General features: G+C 39.2%; 1 protein-coding gene across 1 annotated transcript in view; it reads left to right on the forward strand.

Annotated features, from left to right (window-relative positions):
• The first annotated feature begins 2,192 nt into the window (after positions 1–2,192).
• Positions 2,193–18,963, forward strand: part of APBB1IP (amyloid beta precursor protein binding family B member 1 interacting protein) — a 97,844-nt gene continuing 81,073 nt past the window's right edge. Inside the window, exon 1 of the mRNA XM_024742284.1 lies at positions 2,193–2,241. Within this exon, the coding sequence (XP_024598052.1) occupies positions 2,227–2,241 (15 nt within the window). The 5' untranslated portion in view covers positions 2,193–2,226. The remainder of the gene's footprint in view (positions 2,242–18,963) is intronic.

Here is an 18,963-nt window from a genome sequence, read left to right on the forward strand (position 1 = left end):
TCATATTATAAGAGCTATTGTCTTTCGTCTCTGTCAATTCAGTTTCCTCTTTATCACCAAATGGTAGTAGTAAATAATAATTATATTTATTCAGCTTATATTTTGTACCAGACCCTGTGTAACTAATTTAGACGTGTTGTTTCATTAAGCCTCACATCCTGGGCTTATACTATTATCAGCTTTTATGGTTGAGGAAATGATAGCACAGAGAGGTTAAGAAGCTTACCTAAGGGAGTGAGAAGCAGAGCTGACCTTTGAACTGAGCCAGTATGACACCAGCACTTGAAGTGCTGTACCAAGGACAAGGGCTTAAACGGTGAAAAAACAATGAGGCCTTTTCTCAGTGAAGTTCTGGTTTAATAGGGGAGATATAAATGGGCAGTTACAGTTCCACATGTGACCAAGATCGTGTGCTGTGGGAGCACCCATCAGATTCCTACACCACCCTGGGGTCAGGGAAGATGAAATGAAGGTAGGCAAGCAAAGAACGTGCCTTGTTAATAGTGGGAAGACAAGCTATAATCACTTGTGAAGTTATTATCTTTATATATGTCTTTTGAAAAAATAATCTGCTTTAGCAGCAATCGTGATTTCATTTTTATCTTCATTATATTCCAGTCCCTCTTGATAGCTGGCTACGTTGATTAAATCAATGAAGTAGTGAGTAGCTTTTTGTCTATTTCTGCTGGGGATCCTTCTGATTTGATCTCATATCACAGACTCATCAGTGAGATGACTGTGGGCTGGGGGAGGGGATAAATGCTAAATCACACAGCAGTTGTGATTTACCTCACAAACTGGCTGGAAGATTTACATCCATAGATAACTATCATATCAAACTGGAGGGAAAATAAAGAGTGGTAGGAGAACAAGAAGTACTAGATTTTATTAATTATTTCATACATATAAGAGAAGATGTAAGATATATACGTAAATTACAGCAACTAATCGTAAAGCCAACATCTGGATACCTATCACCCAGCTTAAGAAGTAAGATATTATCAATACGTCTTCTGACTTCCTCCCAATAGAATTACCCTTTTTTCTTGATAGAGGTAATCATTATGCTGAATGTGCTGAGTTTTTAAAAAGCATTTAGAAAGCACGTACATGCATTTGCAGAAATGTCAAACTGGGAATTAGAGTATATCGGCACTTGGGAGACAAATTAGAATCTCCACTGACTTGAAGCATGGTCATAAACAGAGTGTCCTATTAAGTAAAGACAGCTTAATTTAAATAACATTAAAACATAGTGGATTACAAATGGTTAAGAGTAAGTACCGTGGAAGGAGTGGTATCTTAGTCATTAATGAAGTGACCACGATTCATCAGGGGATAACTATAACTTTTAAGTGTAATAAAGCATATGTAACTTAGGAACTGCTAATTTCCATATTACTTAGATTTCTGCTTTAAATACAATTCAGTCATTCAAAAAAAAAATATTTACCAAGCACCGTTCTTGGTGAACAGAAGAGGCAAAGGTCTCTGCATTTGTGGAGTTTCTATTCCAATGGGCAGATGTAGACAACCATCAGTAAGCATAATAAATAAGTAAATAATATAGGTATTAGTGAGTGAAAAGTCCTATTAAAAAGGACAAAGTTGAACGTAGTAAAATTGCAGTATTAAATAAGGTGGTCAGGCTTGGCCTCATTGAGAAGGTAAGATCTGAGCAGAGGTTTGAAGGAGTTAACTATCTGAGGGAACAGTGTTCCGGGCAGAGGGAGCGGCCAGTGCCAAGGCTGTAAGGCAGGGGTCAGCCTGGTGTGTTTGAGGAACAAGACGCCCATGTGGCCTAGAGGTAAGTGAGCAGGGAGAGAGTAATAGGAGATGTAGTTGGAGAGGTAAGAGTGGGGGTGAAGGGTCTTGTAAGCCATCGTGAAAACGTGGGCTTTTACACTGAGTTAAATTGAGGGGCCATTACATGATTCTGAGAAGAGGAGTAATGTGATCTGACTTACATGTGAAAGGCTCACTCTGATTGCTTGAGAAAAAGCTGGACAGAGTAAGGAGCCTATTAGGAAGCTTTGGGAATCGACATATATTTTAAAGGTAGAGCCAATAGGGTTTCCTGGCAAAGTGGATATGGGGTGTGAGAGAAAGAGGAACCAAAGATGACTCCAACGTTTTTGACCCAAACAATAGGAAGGATGGAATATCGTCAACCAACACGGAGAGGTTAGAGGGGAGACCATCAGAAGTTGAGTTTTGGACGTGGATATGAAGTGTCAACTGGTAATAACTATGTGCTTATTATATAAAAGACTACAGTCATTCAGCCTAAGTAACTACTTGGAAAGATACAGTTATTAATTCTCATTGTACAAATTAGAAATGACAATTTAGAGAGTTTTAAGAATTTTACCTGAGATTACAGTTTAAGAAATGGGACATAAAACCAAATCTTTGGGATCCCAATGCTTTAACTCTTCTTTCAAAACGTGCTGAAAGTGGGACTTCCCCGGCAGTCCAGTACTTAAGACTGTGCCTTCCAGTGCAGAGGGTGCGGGTTTGATCCCTGGTCAGGGGGATCCCTGGTCAGGAACTAAGATCCCACATGCCGTGGGGTGTGGCCAAAAGCTAAAACAAACAAACAAACTTGCTGAAAGGATTGACCAGCAATCTTTTTTTTTTTTTAATTTATTTATTTTATTCTTGGCTGCGTTGGATCTTCGCTGCTGCGCACAGGCTTTCTCTAGTTGTGGCAGGCGGGGGCTACTCTTCATTGTGGTGCGTGGGCTTCTCACTGCAGTGGCTTCTCTTGTTCCAGAGCACGGGCTCGAGACTCACAGGCTTTAGTAGTTGCGGCGCACGGGCTCAGTAGTTGCGGCTCACGGGCTCTAGAGCGCAGGCTCCGTAGTTGTGGTGCACGGGCTTAGTTGCTCCACGGCATGTGGGATCTTCCCGGACCAGGGCTTGAACCCATGTCCCCTGCATTGGCAGGCGGATTCTTAACCACTGCGCCACCAGGGAAGCCCTGAGCAGCAATCTTTATCAAATAAATAAAATAAGAGTATAGTCAGCTAATCAGTAATATTTCATGCCCCTGAGACTCAAGACAGTGAATATTCTTTCTAATAAATGGGAGAGGGAGAGATGAATACTAAAAAGCCCCGTATTTATACATAAATTCATAACCAGTTACATGCATTATGCAATACCAGGTTTCTATGATTGTGAGTTTAACAGCAGGATTCTGAGGGAGGGAAGACAATGGCCTTTTCCACAAAGGAGCTTTTCGTGCCCTGAGGCTAAGATATTTATATTTTCAAAATCTAAGACCAGATTCGGAAGAGAAGGAAGCTTCCTTGTTGCACAGCTGGATTCAAATGGACGCGAGCGTTAGAGCAGGTCTAAAGGGTCACTAGTAGCTCTTGAAGAATGATAGATGACGCTGTTATGACATTTGGAAAGCTGAAAGTGAATTTTAGGAAGTAGCTACTGAGATGGAGGTAACTGACATTTTATTTGTTTTGGTTATAATAGGTGTCAGGGCAGTGTCATTATGAAATAGTGGCGCTTAGTAGAATGCTACTTCTATCATTGTCTACACCATAGTCCATGAAATAGACTGTTTTTTTCCCACAGGCAAAAGTCCAGTTTTCAATTAAGTGCAGTATTAGGATTTCATCTCAAAAAGAAAAGAACGAACAAATTAGTTATGTGGCAGAAAAAATACCACAAAATCTTTTTCAGGTGATTTACAGAATGATCTCAATTCAGTGACATTAAATGAATTTGTCTCAGGCTGCTGTGTTTATAGTATTAATGAACTTTTTCATCTCTGCTGCTGACATAAAACTCACAGCTGGGTCAATGAACTGATGAGGTTTGGGATGTAGCATTTGTTTATTTGTTTTGTTTTTTTAAGGGGAATGATTTCCTTCTAGTTAAATTCCGTAAATGATATAACTTAGCAAATCAAGACTATTTCTTAGCAGTTCAAGACTGTTTGTTGACTAACGCGGTGCATTAAATTTCCCCCATTGCATGCGGCAAACAGAGGTGAAGTGGCTTTGGCCTGGAATGTGGGTAAATGCAGCGTGCTGCTGTGAGCAGATCTCTTAAGACCAGTGTAGAAGAGAAAAGCTGAAACGCCCAGGGAGCTCACTGCACTGACCCTCAGAGCAGAGAAGCATCCTCGAGACTCACAGAGGGGGCTTCTGTGCTTACACAAACACTTGAGTTGAATGACGCGCTGCTCAACGAGCTGTCGTTGGAACTTTTTTTCAGTTTCATCACATACCTGTTGAGGGCCAACCACATGCCAGAGTAGAAGGTGTAAAACAGAATAAGATGTGGTGCTGAACCTCAAGAAGCTTCTGGTCCAGTGGGAGACACAGGCCTGCAAATAAACACATTCCAGGGTGTGATGTGCATAAGATGGTGACGGGAGTGATTCTAGAGAAGACATTGTAGAGGGGTGACCAAGAGGCACTTTCAAGGCTAAAGTTATTTCCAGGAGGCCCAGTGGAGTTTCCTCCAGGCACCACATGTATGAAATTGTTCGACAGGGCTGGAGCATACAGTACAGTGGGAAAGGAAATGGGGAGATTCTGATTTAACTCTTAGTGAGTAATATTCAGATTACATTCATATGGTACAGTCACCACAACCTACCATCTTTGAGTCAAACGTTTAGGCACTTGTAATAACTGAACTGTTCTACTTTAGACCTACCCTGTCCGGTACAAACATAATGCAAGCCACGTTGATAACTTTATTTTTTTTTAATTTTACTTATTTTTTGGCCGTGCTGCACGGCCTGCAGAATCTTAGTTCCCCAACCAGGGATCAAATGCACGCCCCCTGCAGTGGAAGCATGGAGTCTTAACCATTGGACCACCTGGGAAGTCCCCACATAGATAACTTTACATTTTCAGGAAACCACACTAGGAACAGTAAAAGAGAAACAAGGGATGTTAATTTTAGTAATCTATTTTATTTAATATATTTATCCAAAATGACTATTTAATGAATTAATATTAATTATACTAAATTGCATTAAAGTCATATTAAAATGGTGGATGAACTCTTTTACTCTTTCTTTTTTCACACTAAGTTTTCCAAAGCCAGCATATTTTACACTTACGGTACATCTCATTTCGGACTAGCCACAATTCAAGGGCTCAATGGCCACCTGTGGCTAGTGGCTACTGAATTGGACAGTACAGCTCTAGGTAATTGCATAAACACTGTATCCTAACTCCGTGTTAACCCTTCAGCTGCATGGAGGATATTAGGTGTACTATGAAGTAAGCTAAAGGAAAAAAGACAGGAAAAGCATTTTCTCTTACTGTGGGGTCTGTCCCTGGAACCAGATTCTAATGCATAATTAAACCTATACCCAGAATGCTTTGTGAGCCCTCTAGCAACAAAAACAAACAGCATCAAATTGCCATTGCTTACTTTTCTTTTTATTCTTTCGCTTCCCTCTGCTGCCCCCCCACCCACACTGCCCTTATTTTTTGGATTCTTCCTAAAAGTAACGGGCTGAAAAAGAGTGGAAGTAAAAGGTAGAGCAGGATGCCCTAAACCCACATCCGGCAAAATGTGATCTGTTGCCCTAGGCAACAGTGGTTGTCAACTCTTTTTTTTTTTTTCTCTTTAGCTTCCACCTGCTAGCTCACGGGCGTAACGTACCCTCATCAACAGCAGCTCTCTTTGTGGTGGCCCTCAACTCCAGAAGTACACCTCCCTTTCAGGGCAGGAGGTAATGATAAGATTTGGATTGTGGAGTTGGAGGTGTCATGGGTACAGTTTGAAAAAGTCTCAGGGAGATTCTGATACAGTTCCTGTCTTGTTCAGAATGGTTAAGAAGCTCTGTCCTAGGGACTTCCCTGGCTGTCCAGTGGTTAAGACTCTGCGCTTCCACTGCAGGGGGCACGGGTTCGATCCCTGGTTGGGGAACTAAGATCCCAAATGTCACATGGCATGGCCAAAGAAAAGAAACCCCTGTCCTAGAAACACTACTTACAGATGTCCTTCCCAGTAGCTTAGTCTTTGAAAAATGTCCCTGGCCTATGGAAAAATGGCAGTCCAGGTACACAGAAATGCAACAGGCAGAAGTAACCATCAGTTAGTACTTGGGACTTGGGAACATGTATGTGGTATGTGAATAAGGGGCTGACATTTATTTCCACTGGTGGTTTTAGAGGGAGATATAGTAACAAAAATGATTATGATAATGGTGATAATAATAATAGCTATATTAGTATCACTAATATCACTTTATATGCATCAGATGCTATGCTATGCCCTTTATAGGCGTCATCTCATCCCTACGACGTAGGGACTGTTTTCATTGCTATTTTACAAATGAGGGAACTAAACCAACAGAGAGGTTAAATTGCTTGTTCAAGATCACCCGGCAGCTGAGTGTATTTAGTGAGTGGTGTGTGTCACATGCTTGGATGAAAATACAAGATTCCCTGCCTAACCTCAGTGTGGTGTGAAAGACAGACACGAAGTCAGTTGTATTCGAACTGGACGTATAGATATTGTAACAGCAGCGTTAGCAGAGTAGCTGCCAAATTCTACCTCTTAATCAGCCTGTGTCTTCAGAAGGCCACGTGGCTTGACTGTGAACATGAGTTTTTTTTGTTTTTTTTTTTCGGTACGCAGGCCTTGCACCACTGTGGCCTCTCCCGTTGCGGAGCGCAGGCTCCGGACGCGCAGGCTCAGCGGCCATGGCTCACGGGCCCAGCAGCTCCGCGGCATGTGGGATCTTCCCGGACGGGGGCACGAACCCGCGTCCCCTGCATCGGCAGGCGGACTCTCAACCACTGCGCCACCAGGGAAGCCCTGAACATGAGTTTTGAGTTAGACCTAGGCACGGTCCAGTCCTCCGCTCACATGAGCTTGCACAAATTATTATTTCTCCAGGCAGGAAATTATTATTTCTCTGAGTTTTATAACCTATAAAATTAGAATAATGTCACTACCTCATAAGATTGCTTTGAGAATTAAATCAGGCCCTGTAGGTACCTGATCTGTAGTAATTTTCCCATATTTATAATTCCTACTATTCTTATTTTAAAGTAGGTGCTAATACATATTAATATGAGCTTACATTGAGTTCTGAGTATTGGATTGGCCAAAAAGTTCGTCTGGATTTTTCCGTAAGACGTTTTTGGCCACCCCAACGCCAACCGTGGCGCTGTGCCGGCTACTAGGAGAGTTGAGGTGTAAATTTTGCCCCTTCAGCATAGTTGACAAGATTTTTTAAATGCACATAAAGAGACAGATAAGCCATAAGGCACCTTGTGAACTGTCAAATTAGTGATCCTAACTCTGCTGCCACAGGATTTAGAGGAGGGTAGATCACCAGGATGCAGGAGGGAGCCTTGAGCTGGCCTTGGGTGGTGGGTAGGACTAATGTGAGTGGAGAAAATGGGGTGCAGAGGTATTACAGACGATGTGCACAGGGGAGGAGAGATCACCTACTTTCACTGTAAGCAAAGGTTTAGTGAGAGAAAGATGCTGATGGATTTGGAGAGGTATGTGGCGTGCATCATGGATAAACTCATCCCAGGAGATGTGTGCCCTGAAAAACTCTTCCAGCAAGCTGGGGAGGTGCCAGGATGACCTGTGCCCACTGGGACAGTGAGGGCCCTGGTTTGGTCATCAAGCCTCTGCTCCTTGACTAGACGCACTGGCCTCCCTGCCACCCACTCCTCCACCTCCTGCCTGCCTTTGATTGACATGGACTTTCCACATTTGGTGTTTGTACCCTTGGGAAAGCCGGCTGACCTGGCCCTGGAGACTGCTAACCTTCCTCTGGGCTGCAGGACAGACCCTGATCACTCCTGAAAAAGGCCTCGGGGGGCCGTTGCCCCTGGTGAATATTGACAGGAGGGACCTTGAATGACCCCCCCGCCACAATTTGACACTACATTATGAAGCAATGAGAGAATAATTGCATTTTTTTAAAAAGCTTTATTTATTTATTTTTGGCTGCGTTGGGTCTTCGTTGCTGTGCGCAGGCTTTCTCTAGTTGCGGTGAGTGGGGGCTACTCTTCGTTGTGGTGCGTGGCCTTCTCATTGCGGTGGCTTCTCTTGTTGCGGAGCACGGGCTCTAAGTGCGCAGGCTCAGTAGTTGTGATGCACGGGCTTAGTTGCTCCGCGGCATGTGGGACCTTCCCGGACCAGGGCTGGAACCAGTGTCCCCTGCATTGGCAGGCAGATTCTAAACCACTGCGCCACCAGGGAAGCCCAATAATTGCATTTTTGACTGGTTGTCTCTGCGGCAGAACTGCTGGGAGGATAAGGCAAATGGTGGAGGGGTTCAGATTCTTCGCCAAGAGGCAAATAAATGAAAGATGCTGAGAAAAACAATATCTTGCTTAGCTGATTGAAATATAAATGCAAGCCATGAGTTAAGTACTGTGAATATGTCATCATTTTTTAAAAGTGTTTGGGGATTTTCAGCTTAACTTTGTCAAGTTACGTGGAAACTGTTATGTGAAATACATATAAAATACGTGCAGTTCTAGAAGTTGAATTCCCTCCGTGACCACTGGGACAGTGAGGGCCCTGGTTTGGTCATCAAGCCTCTGCTCCTTGACTAGACGCACTGGCCTCCCTGCCACCCACTCCTCCACCTCCTGCCTGCCTTTGATTGACATGGACTTTCCACATTTGGTGTTTGTACCCTTGGGAAAGCCGGCTGACCTGGCCCTGGAGACTGCTAACCTTCCTCTGGGCTGCAGGACAGACCCTGATCACTCCTGAAAAAGGCCTCGGGGGGCCGTTGCCCCTGGTGAATATTGACAGGAGGGACCTTGAATGACCCCCCCGCCACAATTTGACACTACATTATGAAGCAATGAGAGAATAATTGCATTTTTTTAAAAAGCTTTATTTATTTATTTTTGGCTGCGTTGGGTCTTCGTTGCTGTGCGCAGGCTTTCTCTAGTTGCGGTGAGTGGGGGCTACTCTTCGTTGTGGTGCGTGGCCTTCTCATTGCGGTGGCTTCTCTTGTTGCGGAGCACGGGCTCTAAGTGCGCAGGCTCAGTAGTTGTGATGCACGGGCTTAGTTGCTCCGCGGCATGTGGGACCTTCCCGGACCAGGGCTGGAACCAGTGTCCCCTGCATTGGCAGGCAGATTCTAAACCACTGCGCCACCAGGGAAGCCCAATAATTGCATTTTTGACTGGTTGTCTCTGCGGCAGAACTGCTGGGAGGATAAGGCAAATGGTGGAGGGGTTCAGATTCTTCGCCAAGAGGCAAATAAATGAAAGATGCTGAGAAAAACAATATCTTGCTTAGCTGATTGAAATATAAATGCAAGCCATGAGTTAAGTACTGTGAATATGTCATCATTTTTTAAAAGTGTTTGGGGATTTTCAGCTTAACTTTGTCAAGTTACGTGGAAACTGTTATGTGAAATACATATAAAATACGTGCAGTTCTAGAAGTTGAATTCCCTCCGTGTCTGCCGATTCAGCTGTTTGGGGTTTTTGAGATTGGGGGGGGGGGGCGTTGTTTGTTTTGTTGGTGTCTGTGTGTTTTAAGTCAAGAATTAATTTTCATGCCCGGTTAATCAGTGATCTTTCTATGGATGGATGTGATTTAAATTAGTTTTGCTGGAATCCAGTTCTTTGAAGGAGCAATCATAAATTTACCCTAAATCCATTTGGGTTGGTCCTGGATTATAGTAGTATAGTACTTACTGCTGCTGTTCTTTTTCTTTTTATTCTTTTAGCATATAGTGTTTGGTTCATTGGTACATACATTTGCAAAAATGACTCCATGAGTATGTTTTGATTGAATGTGCAGAGAATTGTAAAAGTTATCACATCACAGAAAGAGAAAGAGCTTTGTTGTTTGTTTGGTCCTTTAGGTATTAAATAAAACCTCTGCTCTCAATAACATCTATTAAAAAATAAAGACTCACATGCTATACACAAAAACTAACTCAAAATGGATCACAAAGCAAAATGTTAGAGCTAAAATTATAAAATTCCATATAAGAAAATATAAGGGCAAATTTGTTGCCACCTTTGCTTCAGAAAGTAAAGCTGCATCTTTATTCATATTTATGAAATATGGATATTTTGAGTGTCTGATACCTTTGTCAAGATAGCCCCCTTGGACAATAGGAAAGTGAATGGGGTGGAAAGTGCAGGAAGCTAACGGATGGATTCTTGGAAGTTTTACTGAGACCTTGTCTGGAAAGGTCCACAAACACCTACCAAAGAAGTTAACCAAACACGGTATCCCGTTTTCTCTCAGTGTCCATATCAAAACGAACCTAAGTTGTATCTTAATTTATCATCTGTCTTTTATACCAGGGCATCATCAGGCAGTTGCATTGATCTGAAATAAGCTATTAGGGGTAAAGTAGGTACAAAACAAAGACTCTATAATATGCCTGCCAAAAATTTATTCATATATATTTCATTTGATAGTTTAGATTCTGGTAAGATTATGAAGCGCCAAATTCTCTGATGTTCTTAAATATATTTCTGTGTTGTTATATGACAGTAATATCTATTTTATTCCTACACCATTACTGTTCTGCTTTAACTATTGTCATTGTGGAAGTCTTTTATTATTATTTTTTTCTCCAGGATTTCCTTTGAATTTGACTCTGGTTAAATTGTGTATGTGTGTGTAGATTTTACTATGGTTGTTTTCTAGATAGTTTGAGATTGTCCTTTTCAGATTTTCTTCTCTGATCCCTAAGTTGTTAGGAAAATACATTTTTCTTCAGGGTTTTTAAGTGTATTTAAATCTTGTGTTATTAACTTCTATTTTTATTACATTTTGGTCAGAAAATATAGCCTGTACAATTTCTCCTTTGGGGAATTTAGATTTTCTAGCATATGACTAGTTTTCAGTAAATGTCTTATAAGCTAACCCTACTTTTTACTCAAAGCCTCTGTATCTTTTTTTCCCATTAATCAATCAAATATAGAGAAGAAATTTGTTACAATTTCTAAGGTCATAATTTTGTAAGTCAACTCTTGAGTATTATTTTCTGTGAAACGTTGATTTAGTCCTTGAAATCATTTGTATCAATAAAAGAATATATTCTTGGCTGGAAAGTTTAATGATGACTCAGTTCTGAATCAAGGCAAATAATGCTAAATTCTTAAGTCTAGTTGTTGCCTTCAGAGAAATAAAGAAAATAATTAATTAATGACAAGAAAAACACTCCCTGGAAAGTTACTAAGCTTAGTTACAAAAATAAACAGATAAAATACCCTTTAAAAAAAAGGTCATCATAAAATTTGTCTATCAGAAACAACACATGAAGGATACATTTTAGTTTTAATTTAAGCTAAATTAAAGAATTTAAACTAAATTCTTTTCACTTAGTTTAAATTCTTTTCACTAAGAATTTTTAGAATCTAGGCAAGAAAGACAAGGAACTGTTGCAGTGCACTTTCCACCTGAAATCATCCTCCTTGAATTGATCCCAGCAATGTTTAGGAGAAGAAAGTCACAATTGGGTGGGATGGAGAAGAATCCCTTTTCTCCTTTTTGTGAGCAACATTCAAAATGGAATTTAATAAAAAGGCAACCTATGGAATGGGAGAAAATATTTGCAAACCATATATTGGATAAGGGGTTAATATCCAAAAATATATGAAGAACCCATGCAACTCAATAACAAAAAACCAGCAATCCTGTTAAAAAATGGGCAGAGGGTCTGAACCGGCATTTTTCCACAGAAGACGTACTGAAGGCTATCTGATACATGAAAAGATGCTCAACATCACTAATCATCAGGAAAATACAAATCAAAACCACAGTGAGATATCACCTCACACCTATTGGAACAGCTGTCAAGAAGACAAGAGATAAAAAATCTTGGCAAAGATGTGGAGAAAAGGGAACCCTAGTTCACTGTTGGCGGGAATGTAAATTGATGCAGCCACTGTGGAAAACGGTTTGGAAGTTCCTCAAAAAATTAAAGGTAGAACTACCATATAATCCAGGAATTCTACTTCTGGGTATATATCCAAAGGAAATGGAAATAGGATACCAAAGAGTTATCTGCACTCCCATGTTCATTGCAGCAGTATTAACAATAGTCAAGATATGGAAACTACGTAAGTGCCCATCAGTGGATGAATGGATAAATATGATGGATATGTATATATATATAATTATATACGTAATTTATATAATATATATTATTAACTGATATATATATTATGTATATAATTATATATATTTATAGAGAGAGAAAGAGAAAGGGGAGAGAGAGAATGGAATGTTATTCAGCCATGAGAAAGAAGGAATTTCTGCCGTTTGTGACAACATAGATAAACTTTAAGAGCATTATACTAAGTGAGATAAGTCAGACAGCTAAAGACAAATACTGTATGGTCTCACTCATATGTGGAATCTAAAAAAGCCAAACTCATAAAAAACAGTGTAGAATGGTGGTTACCTGGGGGTGGGGGAATTGGGGAGATGTTGTTTAACAACTCATAGATAAATAAGTCCTTCAGATCTAATTATAGCATAGAGATATAGTCAACAATACTGCATTATAAACTTCAAAGTTGCTAACAGACTAGATCTTATTTGTTCTCACTACAAAAGGGAAATGATGATTACATGACATGATAGAAGTATTATCTAATATGATTATAGTGGAACTCATTTGCAATATATAAGTGTATCAAACCAACACATTGTACACCTTAAACTCACACAATGTTATACGCCAATTATATATCAATTAAAAAATTACATATTAACCTCTGGTTTTGCTAATATACCCTTTAAGTCCACTTCTATGGACTTAAAACCAATTGTGATTCTTAACTCTATTTTAAGTTATGAAATTAATACATTATAGAAAATGTGCAAAATAGAGAAAAATAGACCAGCCTCCTGATACAAGTGCTTTTTCACATGTTGATTTATTATCTTGTGGTATTTTTTTCCCTGTGTTCTTGGCTTTCTTATATTATTGTAATTTTAGAATATAAATTATTTTGTATCCTATTTATTTTACTTAAAGATGTTGTTATAGTCTTCATAGCCGTTTTTCATGGTAACAACAACAGAAACCCACTGAGTGCATTACAGTAATTAACTCTTCTCATATTTGTCGGATAAATATCCAACAAATATTGTTTGTTGTTTTTAATTTCCAATAATGCTGCCCTTTCATCTCCAGGCATAAAGAGTTCTTTCAAAGTTTATAAGATTTCCTTGAATTAAATTCCCAGAGGCTGAATTAACAAACCAAAGACAACGAACATTTCCATGATATCTAGATATTTAATAGACATCTGTTGATGAATGAATGAATGAATATAAAGAAAGAGCTTCTTTAAAGCTCCTGGACTTCAGGTCATGCTTGGAAAATACTTCACTACTTGTAATGATCAGGAAATGGAATTCATTCTAGATTAGACAGAAAAGAGTTTATTACAAGGTATACGGCTGCGTACAAAACTGGGAGGGTCAGGAAGGTAGTTTGATGTTAACAGTCAAGAATAACACAGCCAGGAGAAATGCCCAACTCTACCTTCAGGACTGTTCTGGCAAAACCTCACTGTAGCCAAGACCCACTGCTCCACCTAAGGTGATAGGGACAGAACAACTACCCCCAGGAGATTCTGTTGCATCATCTGTCACTTTCACTTCACGTTGCTCAGTGCCATCTAGCAGGCCTCCCATCACTGTGTCTGCTTGACTGGAGTATAGGTAGAACCCTAGCTGCAAGGGAGCATGGAAGTGTTATTTTCAGATTTCCAGCTTCAGTATAATGGAAACACATGCTGCAAGGCACCTGGAGAGGATGTTCAAAGGGCCAGTCAGTAGTATCTGTCACAAAATTATAAAGAAGCAAGGAAAGGAGGAAAGAAGGAAAGAAAAACTTTTCTCTTCTATGACTTATAGTTTTACTGTTACACTTAGATTCTTAATCCAACTTGAATTTATTTTGTTTATGGTGATGGGTAGGGATCTGACTTTATTTTTTGCAAACGGGTAGCCAATTGTTTCTATACCATTTATTAAATAATATATTATTTTCTGCTGATTATTAACTGCCAACTTTTTCATATATTAAATTTGAATTCTGCAGTCTTTGTTCTTTTACACTGGTTTATTTGTGTAAATCCTGAAGTACCAAGAATTTTTTTCTTTAAAATACATTTTTTGTTACAATTTAAGAATAACCTTTTTTCTCAGATGAAGTTTAGAATCAGCTTGTCAGCTTTTATTTTGTTTCGATTTTAAATCCATTTGGAGGTTTAATTGGAATTCCCAAAATTTTGTATTCTTTAGGAAGAAATGACGTCTTTACCACATTGAACGTTCCCTTCTGGTAACCTGGTATTTCTCTCCATTTGTTCGTCGTCTCTTATGCTGTATGGCTTTCTCTATATAGGATTGACAAATTCCTTTTATTTATTTCTATATTTTTCATACCTTTTGTTGCTATTGTAAATTTGATCCTTTTGCCACATCACTTTCTAATATTTATTGCTGGATATATAGAAATCTTATTGTTTTGTATATATTTACCTCGCATCAGCCATCTTATTAAGGCTGCTTGCACCTAATTCTCTTGAATTTTCTATGTAAGCAATCATATCACCTACTTATGCTAATGTTGTCTTTTCCCTGTTGCCTGTGTCCTATATCCACTGCAGTGCTTTTGTAAATGAAGTTGTATTGATACTAGTCATGCTTGCTTGTTTACTGTCATCTACAACAACTTTTTCCCTACAACAGCAGACTTGAGTAGTTGTGACAGAGGCCATATGACTTGCAAAACCTAAAATATTTACTAGCTGGCTCTTTATAACAAAAGTTTGCTGAATCCTACCACAGAGTATCTATAAATTTGAGATATTTTTTCTGAACTTTTATTGTCTAAGATCACCCAAACAAACTGAAATAGTAGCAATAATGATGAGACTCTTTGACTTGTGTCTGACTTTAATAAGAAGACTTTCTGTGTTTTACCATTAGAATAATGGTTGCCATTGGTTTCTGGTAGATACCCTTTATCGAGTTAAGGAAAGCACCGACCATTTCAACCTTACTAAGAGGTTTTTATCAGGAATGGGTATTGAATTTTACCAACTGTCTTTTCACCATGCATTGAGATGATTATGTGGCCTATCATTTAATATTTTAATTTAGTGAATTACTCTAATGTATTTCCTACTGTTGGGCTGTTCTTGCATTCCTGGTTATTACATATTTTAATATACTTCTGGAATCAATTTTCTTAAATGTTATTTGCAATTTTTGTATCCATATTTGTAAGTAATATTGATTTGTTATTTTCTTATTAGTTTTTAAACAAATTAATTTACTTATTTTTGGCTGCGTTGGGTCTTCGTTGCTGTGCACGGGGCTTTCTCTAGTTGCGGCGAGCGGGGACTACTCTTTGTTGTGGTGCGTGGTCTTCTCGTTGCAGTGGCTTCTCTTGTTGCGGTGGCTTCTCTTGTTGTGGAGCATGGGCTCTAGGTGTACGGGCTTCAGTAGTTGTGGCTTATGGGCTCTAGAGCGCAGGCTCAGTAGTTGTGGCTCATGGGCTTAGTTGCTCCACGGCATGTGGGATCTTCCCAGACCAGGGATTGAACCCGTGCCCCCTGCATTGGCAGGCGGATTCTTAACCACTGCACCACCAGGAAAGTCCTCTGACTGCTTTTTAAATATCAGTTATTCTTATTACTGTGTCATCATAAATCTCTCTGAAGACATCAACTGGAATTTTTTTTTATTCTCTCTTCTATTTCTTTCATGAACTCTTTTTCCTCAGGGGTCAGTATTTTGGATTTTAGTCTTGATGCTCCCATGTTTGTGTTTTTCCTCAAATATTTCATGGGCCTTGATTGTTGGTTCATAATTTTAATTGAAGGGCTAGAATAACATAAGAAGGTGATATGATTTACCTGTAGCCGAACAAGCCTCTTTCTTGACTAGGAGGCTGACTGTAGGGTTCTATAGATGGAAGTGGGGATTGACAGGCAGCTTTCCTGTTTGGTTTGGATAACAGTCAGGCATGTAAGTTTCAGCTCTCCTTGAGTGCTATTTGCTGAGGCTAGCAAAGCCTTGTGCTGGAGGTGGACCTCCTAGAGAGTTCTTAGTGCCTTTCACTGAATGTGGATGTTTCTCCTCCCACCCCCTTTGGATGCATGGAGGGATGGATGGATGGATGGATGGAGGAAAGGATGGAACGATGGATGAAGAGTTGGCGATTGGACTGGGATCTGCGTATCTGTTACAGGATCCCAAACTTTCTGAGTCCCAAATTGCTCTACTTGGGTTTTTTTTGGCTCAGGTCCCACCTTAAGAACCAGTAAGACAGTTCTCCCACATTATATAAGACAACGGTTCTTGCTGATTTTAGACCCAGGGCAACTGCAGTTTCTCATTCTCCCTTGTGACAGAGAAATCGAATGGCCCATAGCGTCAGTCCTTTAATTACTCCAGGTTGTCCCTGGATTTCCATCTTTGCTGACCCTGAGTGTAGATGTTTTCCTTGGCTCTATGTTTGACCGCCCTCCTCCAGACCCATATTGAACTGCTGTCTCCCTAGCTCTAGAGGTTCTCTGTACAATCCCTTCTCCTTAACATCTTCCAGAAATTCCTCAAAGGTTTTGGTCTAGCAATGCCATCTTTCCTGGCTTTCCGGACTGTTATGGAGTCCTTTCATTGGAATTTTAGGAGAGGTTGTGTATTCACTGCCCACTAACCAGAAGTTATCAATGCATTTTAAATGTTCCTACCTATATGCAAACATCACTGTGTGCCAGTTACTGTGCAAGGGTCTGACTGTGTTAATTTAGTCCTCCCAACAATTCTATGAATTATATTTCTTATCTCCGTTTTACAGATGAAAATACTGAAGCTCAACAAGGTTAAGTAAGTTGCTCAGGGGCATGCATTTAGCACTGAACCCAGGTGTGAAGCATCCAGTTATCACATTCACATGTAGTGATACAGCCCTGGTGATACAGCAGGGCTCCAACATGGACCATTTGAATGATGATCAAGGGTAATTCCAAGTTCCTTATTCACTGTTTTTATTTCCTTGATATGTGAATTAAATAGAGAATTGGCTTAGTGGTCTAAATAAAACTGACAGGAAACTCTGGAGCACTGTTTTCAAATACATTATTTCCGTATTATCCTTGTTCCTTCTCACAGCTGTAAGAGAGAAATTGAAAATGCAGTAGCTCTAGAATGGGTCTGATCCCATGTAGACTGTGTGGAGGAAAAAATATAATTAAATTAAAAGGCTCTCATTTGTCACATATAAAAATAATACCCACAGGAACTCGTATGTAAATATCCTTCCCAAAGAAAGTGAAGAAACTCATCAAGAGTCAGCTGTCCACTGAACCAATAGGCGCCCTTCTTTGCTTCGTAAATGTGCTCAGATCTCAACTAGTTTGCTGTTAGTGATGCTCTGTAGACACGTTAATTTCTATCTAGTTGGTTTATTCAGGGACACAAATTTCTGTATTTTTCATGACAAACATCTCATAATTGTGGCAAAATTAATTAAATCAAATGATTAATGCTGATATTATATGTTATATATTGTAATGATATAATAATTACTAATTGTAATCAATAATAATGATTTTGGACCTCCTGATGAGTAGATAAAATGCTTAAATTCTCCACAGAAAAAAAATTAACCTTCAAAAAAATTTTTTTAAACACTGTAACTGTGTCATTACTAACTTTTACTGTTTCCCATTTTCTTTTCATAGCCACAAAGTTCATCTAGTACTTAGTGTGTGCTGGGAACTATGCTAAGTGATTTCCATGGACATTTTCCCCTTTAATCTTATGAAATACATAACATCTCTCCTATTTTGCAAATGAGGAAACTGAAGCTTATATTTCTTTTTTTAATATTTATTTATTATTTATTTATTTTGCCTGTGCCGGGTCTTAGTTGCGGCGTGCGGACTTCTTAGTTGCGGCATAAGGACTCTTAGTTGTGGCATGCATGTGGGATCTAGTTCCCTGACCAGGGATCGAACCCCGGCCCCCTGCATTGGGAATGCAGACTCTTACCCACTGGACCACCAGGGAAGTCCCTATATTTCTTTTTTCCAGTTAATATGGGCCAATTTCAGAATAGCTAGTGTCATTTATCTCTTATCCTTAAAAACCCTTTTTTTCCCATTATAAACCATGAACATATAATTTGTCAATGTATTTGTTTAATTGTCCTAATATTATTTATTAATTAACTCAACTTTTTGTTGTATTTGAAAGGTTGTTTCCTTAATCTTTATTTCTTATCTCTTTACTTTGGACCATTCTAGACTTCTATTTCATTGGTCAGTGAATCCTGGACCAGTAACATACTATTTTAATTATTATATTTACTCCACTGGTGTTACTGTATTACTAGTATACATATATGGGTGTGTGTATATATATATATATATATATATATTTACCATATGAAACTATATATTTTTTTCTTTCAGTTTTATTGAAATATAATTGATGTACAGCACTGTATAAGTTTAAAGTGTATAACACAATCATTTGAATTACATATATCATGAAATGACCACAATAAATTTAGTATCTATCAGCTCATACAGACATAAAATTAAAATAATAGAAAAAACTTTTCCTTGTGATGAGAACCGGTAGGATTTACTTTCTTAACAGCTTTCATAGATAACACACAGCAGTGTTAATTATATTCATCATGTTGTACATTACATTCCTAGTACTTATTTATCTTATAACTGGAAGGTTGTACCTTTTGATCATCTTTATCCAGTCCCCACTCTACCCCATGCCACAGTAACCACAAATCTGATCTCTTTTCCTGTGAGTGTTTTTGTTTGTTTTTGAAGTATAGTCGACCTACAACCACTGTTAGTTCCTGGTGCACAACACAGTGATTGGATATTTCTGTTCTGTTACGAAATGACCATCACAGTGTTTGCCTTTTTCTCATCGTTTCTAGATAGCTAACGACTGACA

This window comes from Neophocaena asiaeorientalis, unplaced genomic scaffold, assembly GCF_003031525.2.
Source record: "Neophocaena asiaeorientalis asiaeorientalis breed wild unplaced genomic scaffold, Neophocaena_asiaeorientalis_V1.1 scaffold781, whole genome shotgun sequence".
Lineage (NCBI taxonomy): Eukaryota > Metazoa > Chordata > Mammalia > Artiodactyla > Phocoenidae > Neophocaena > Neophocaena asiaeorientalis.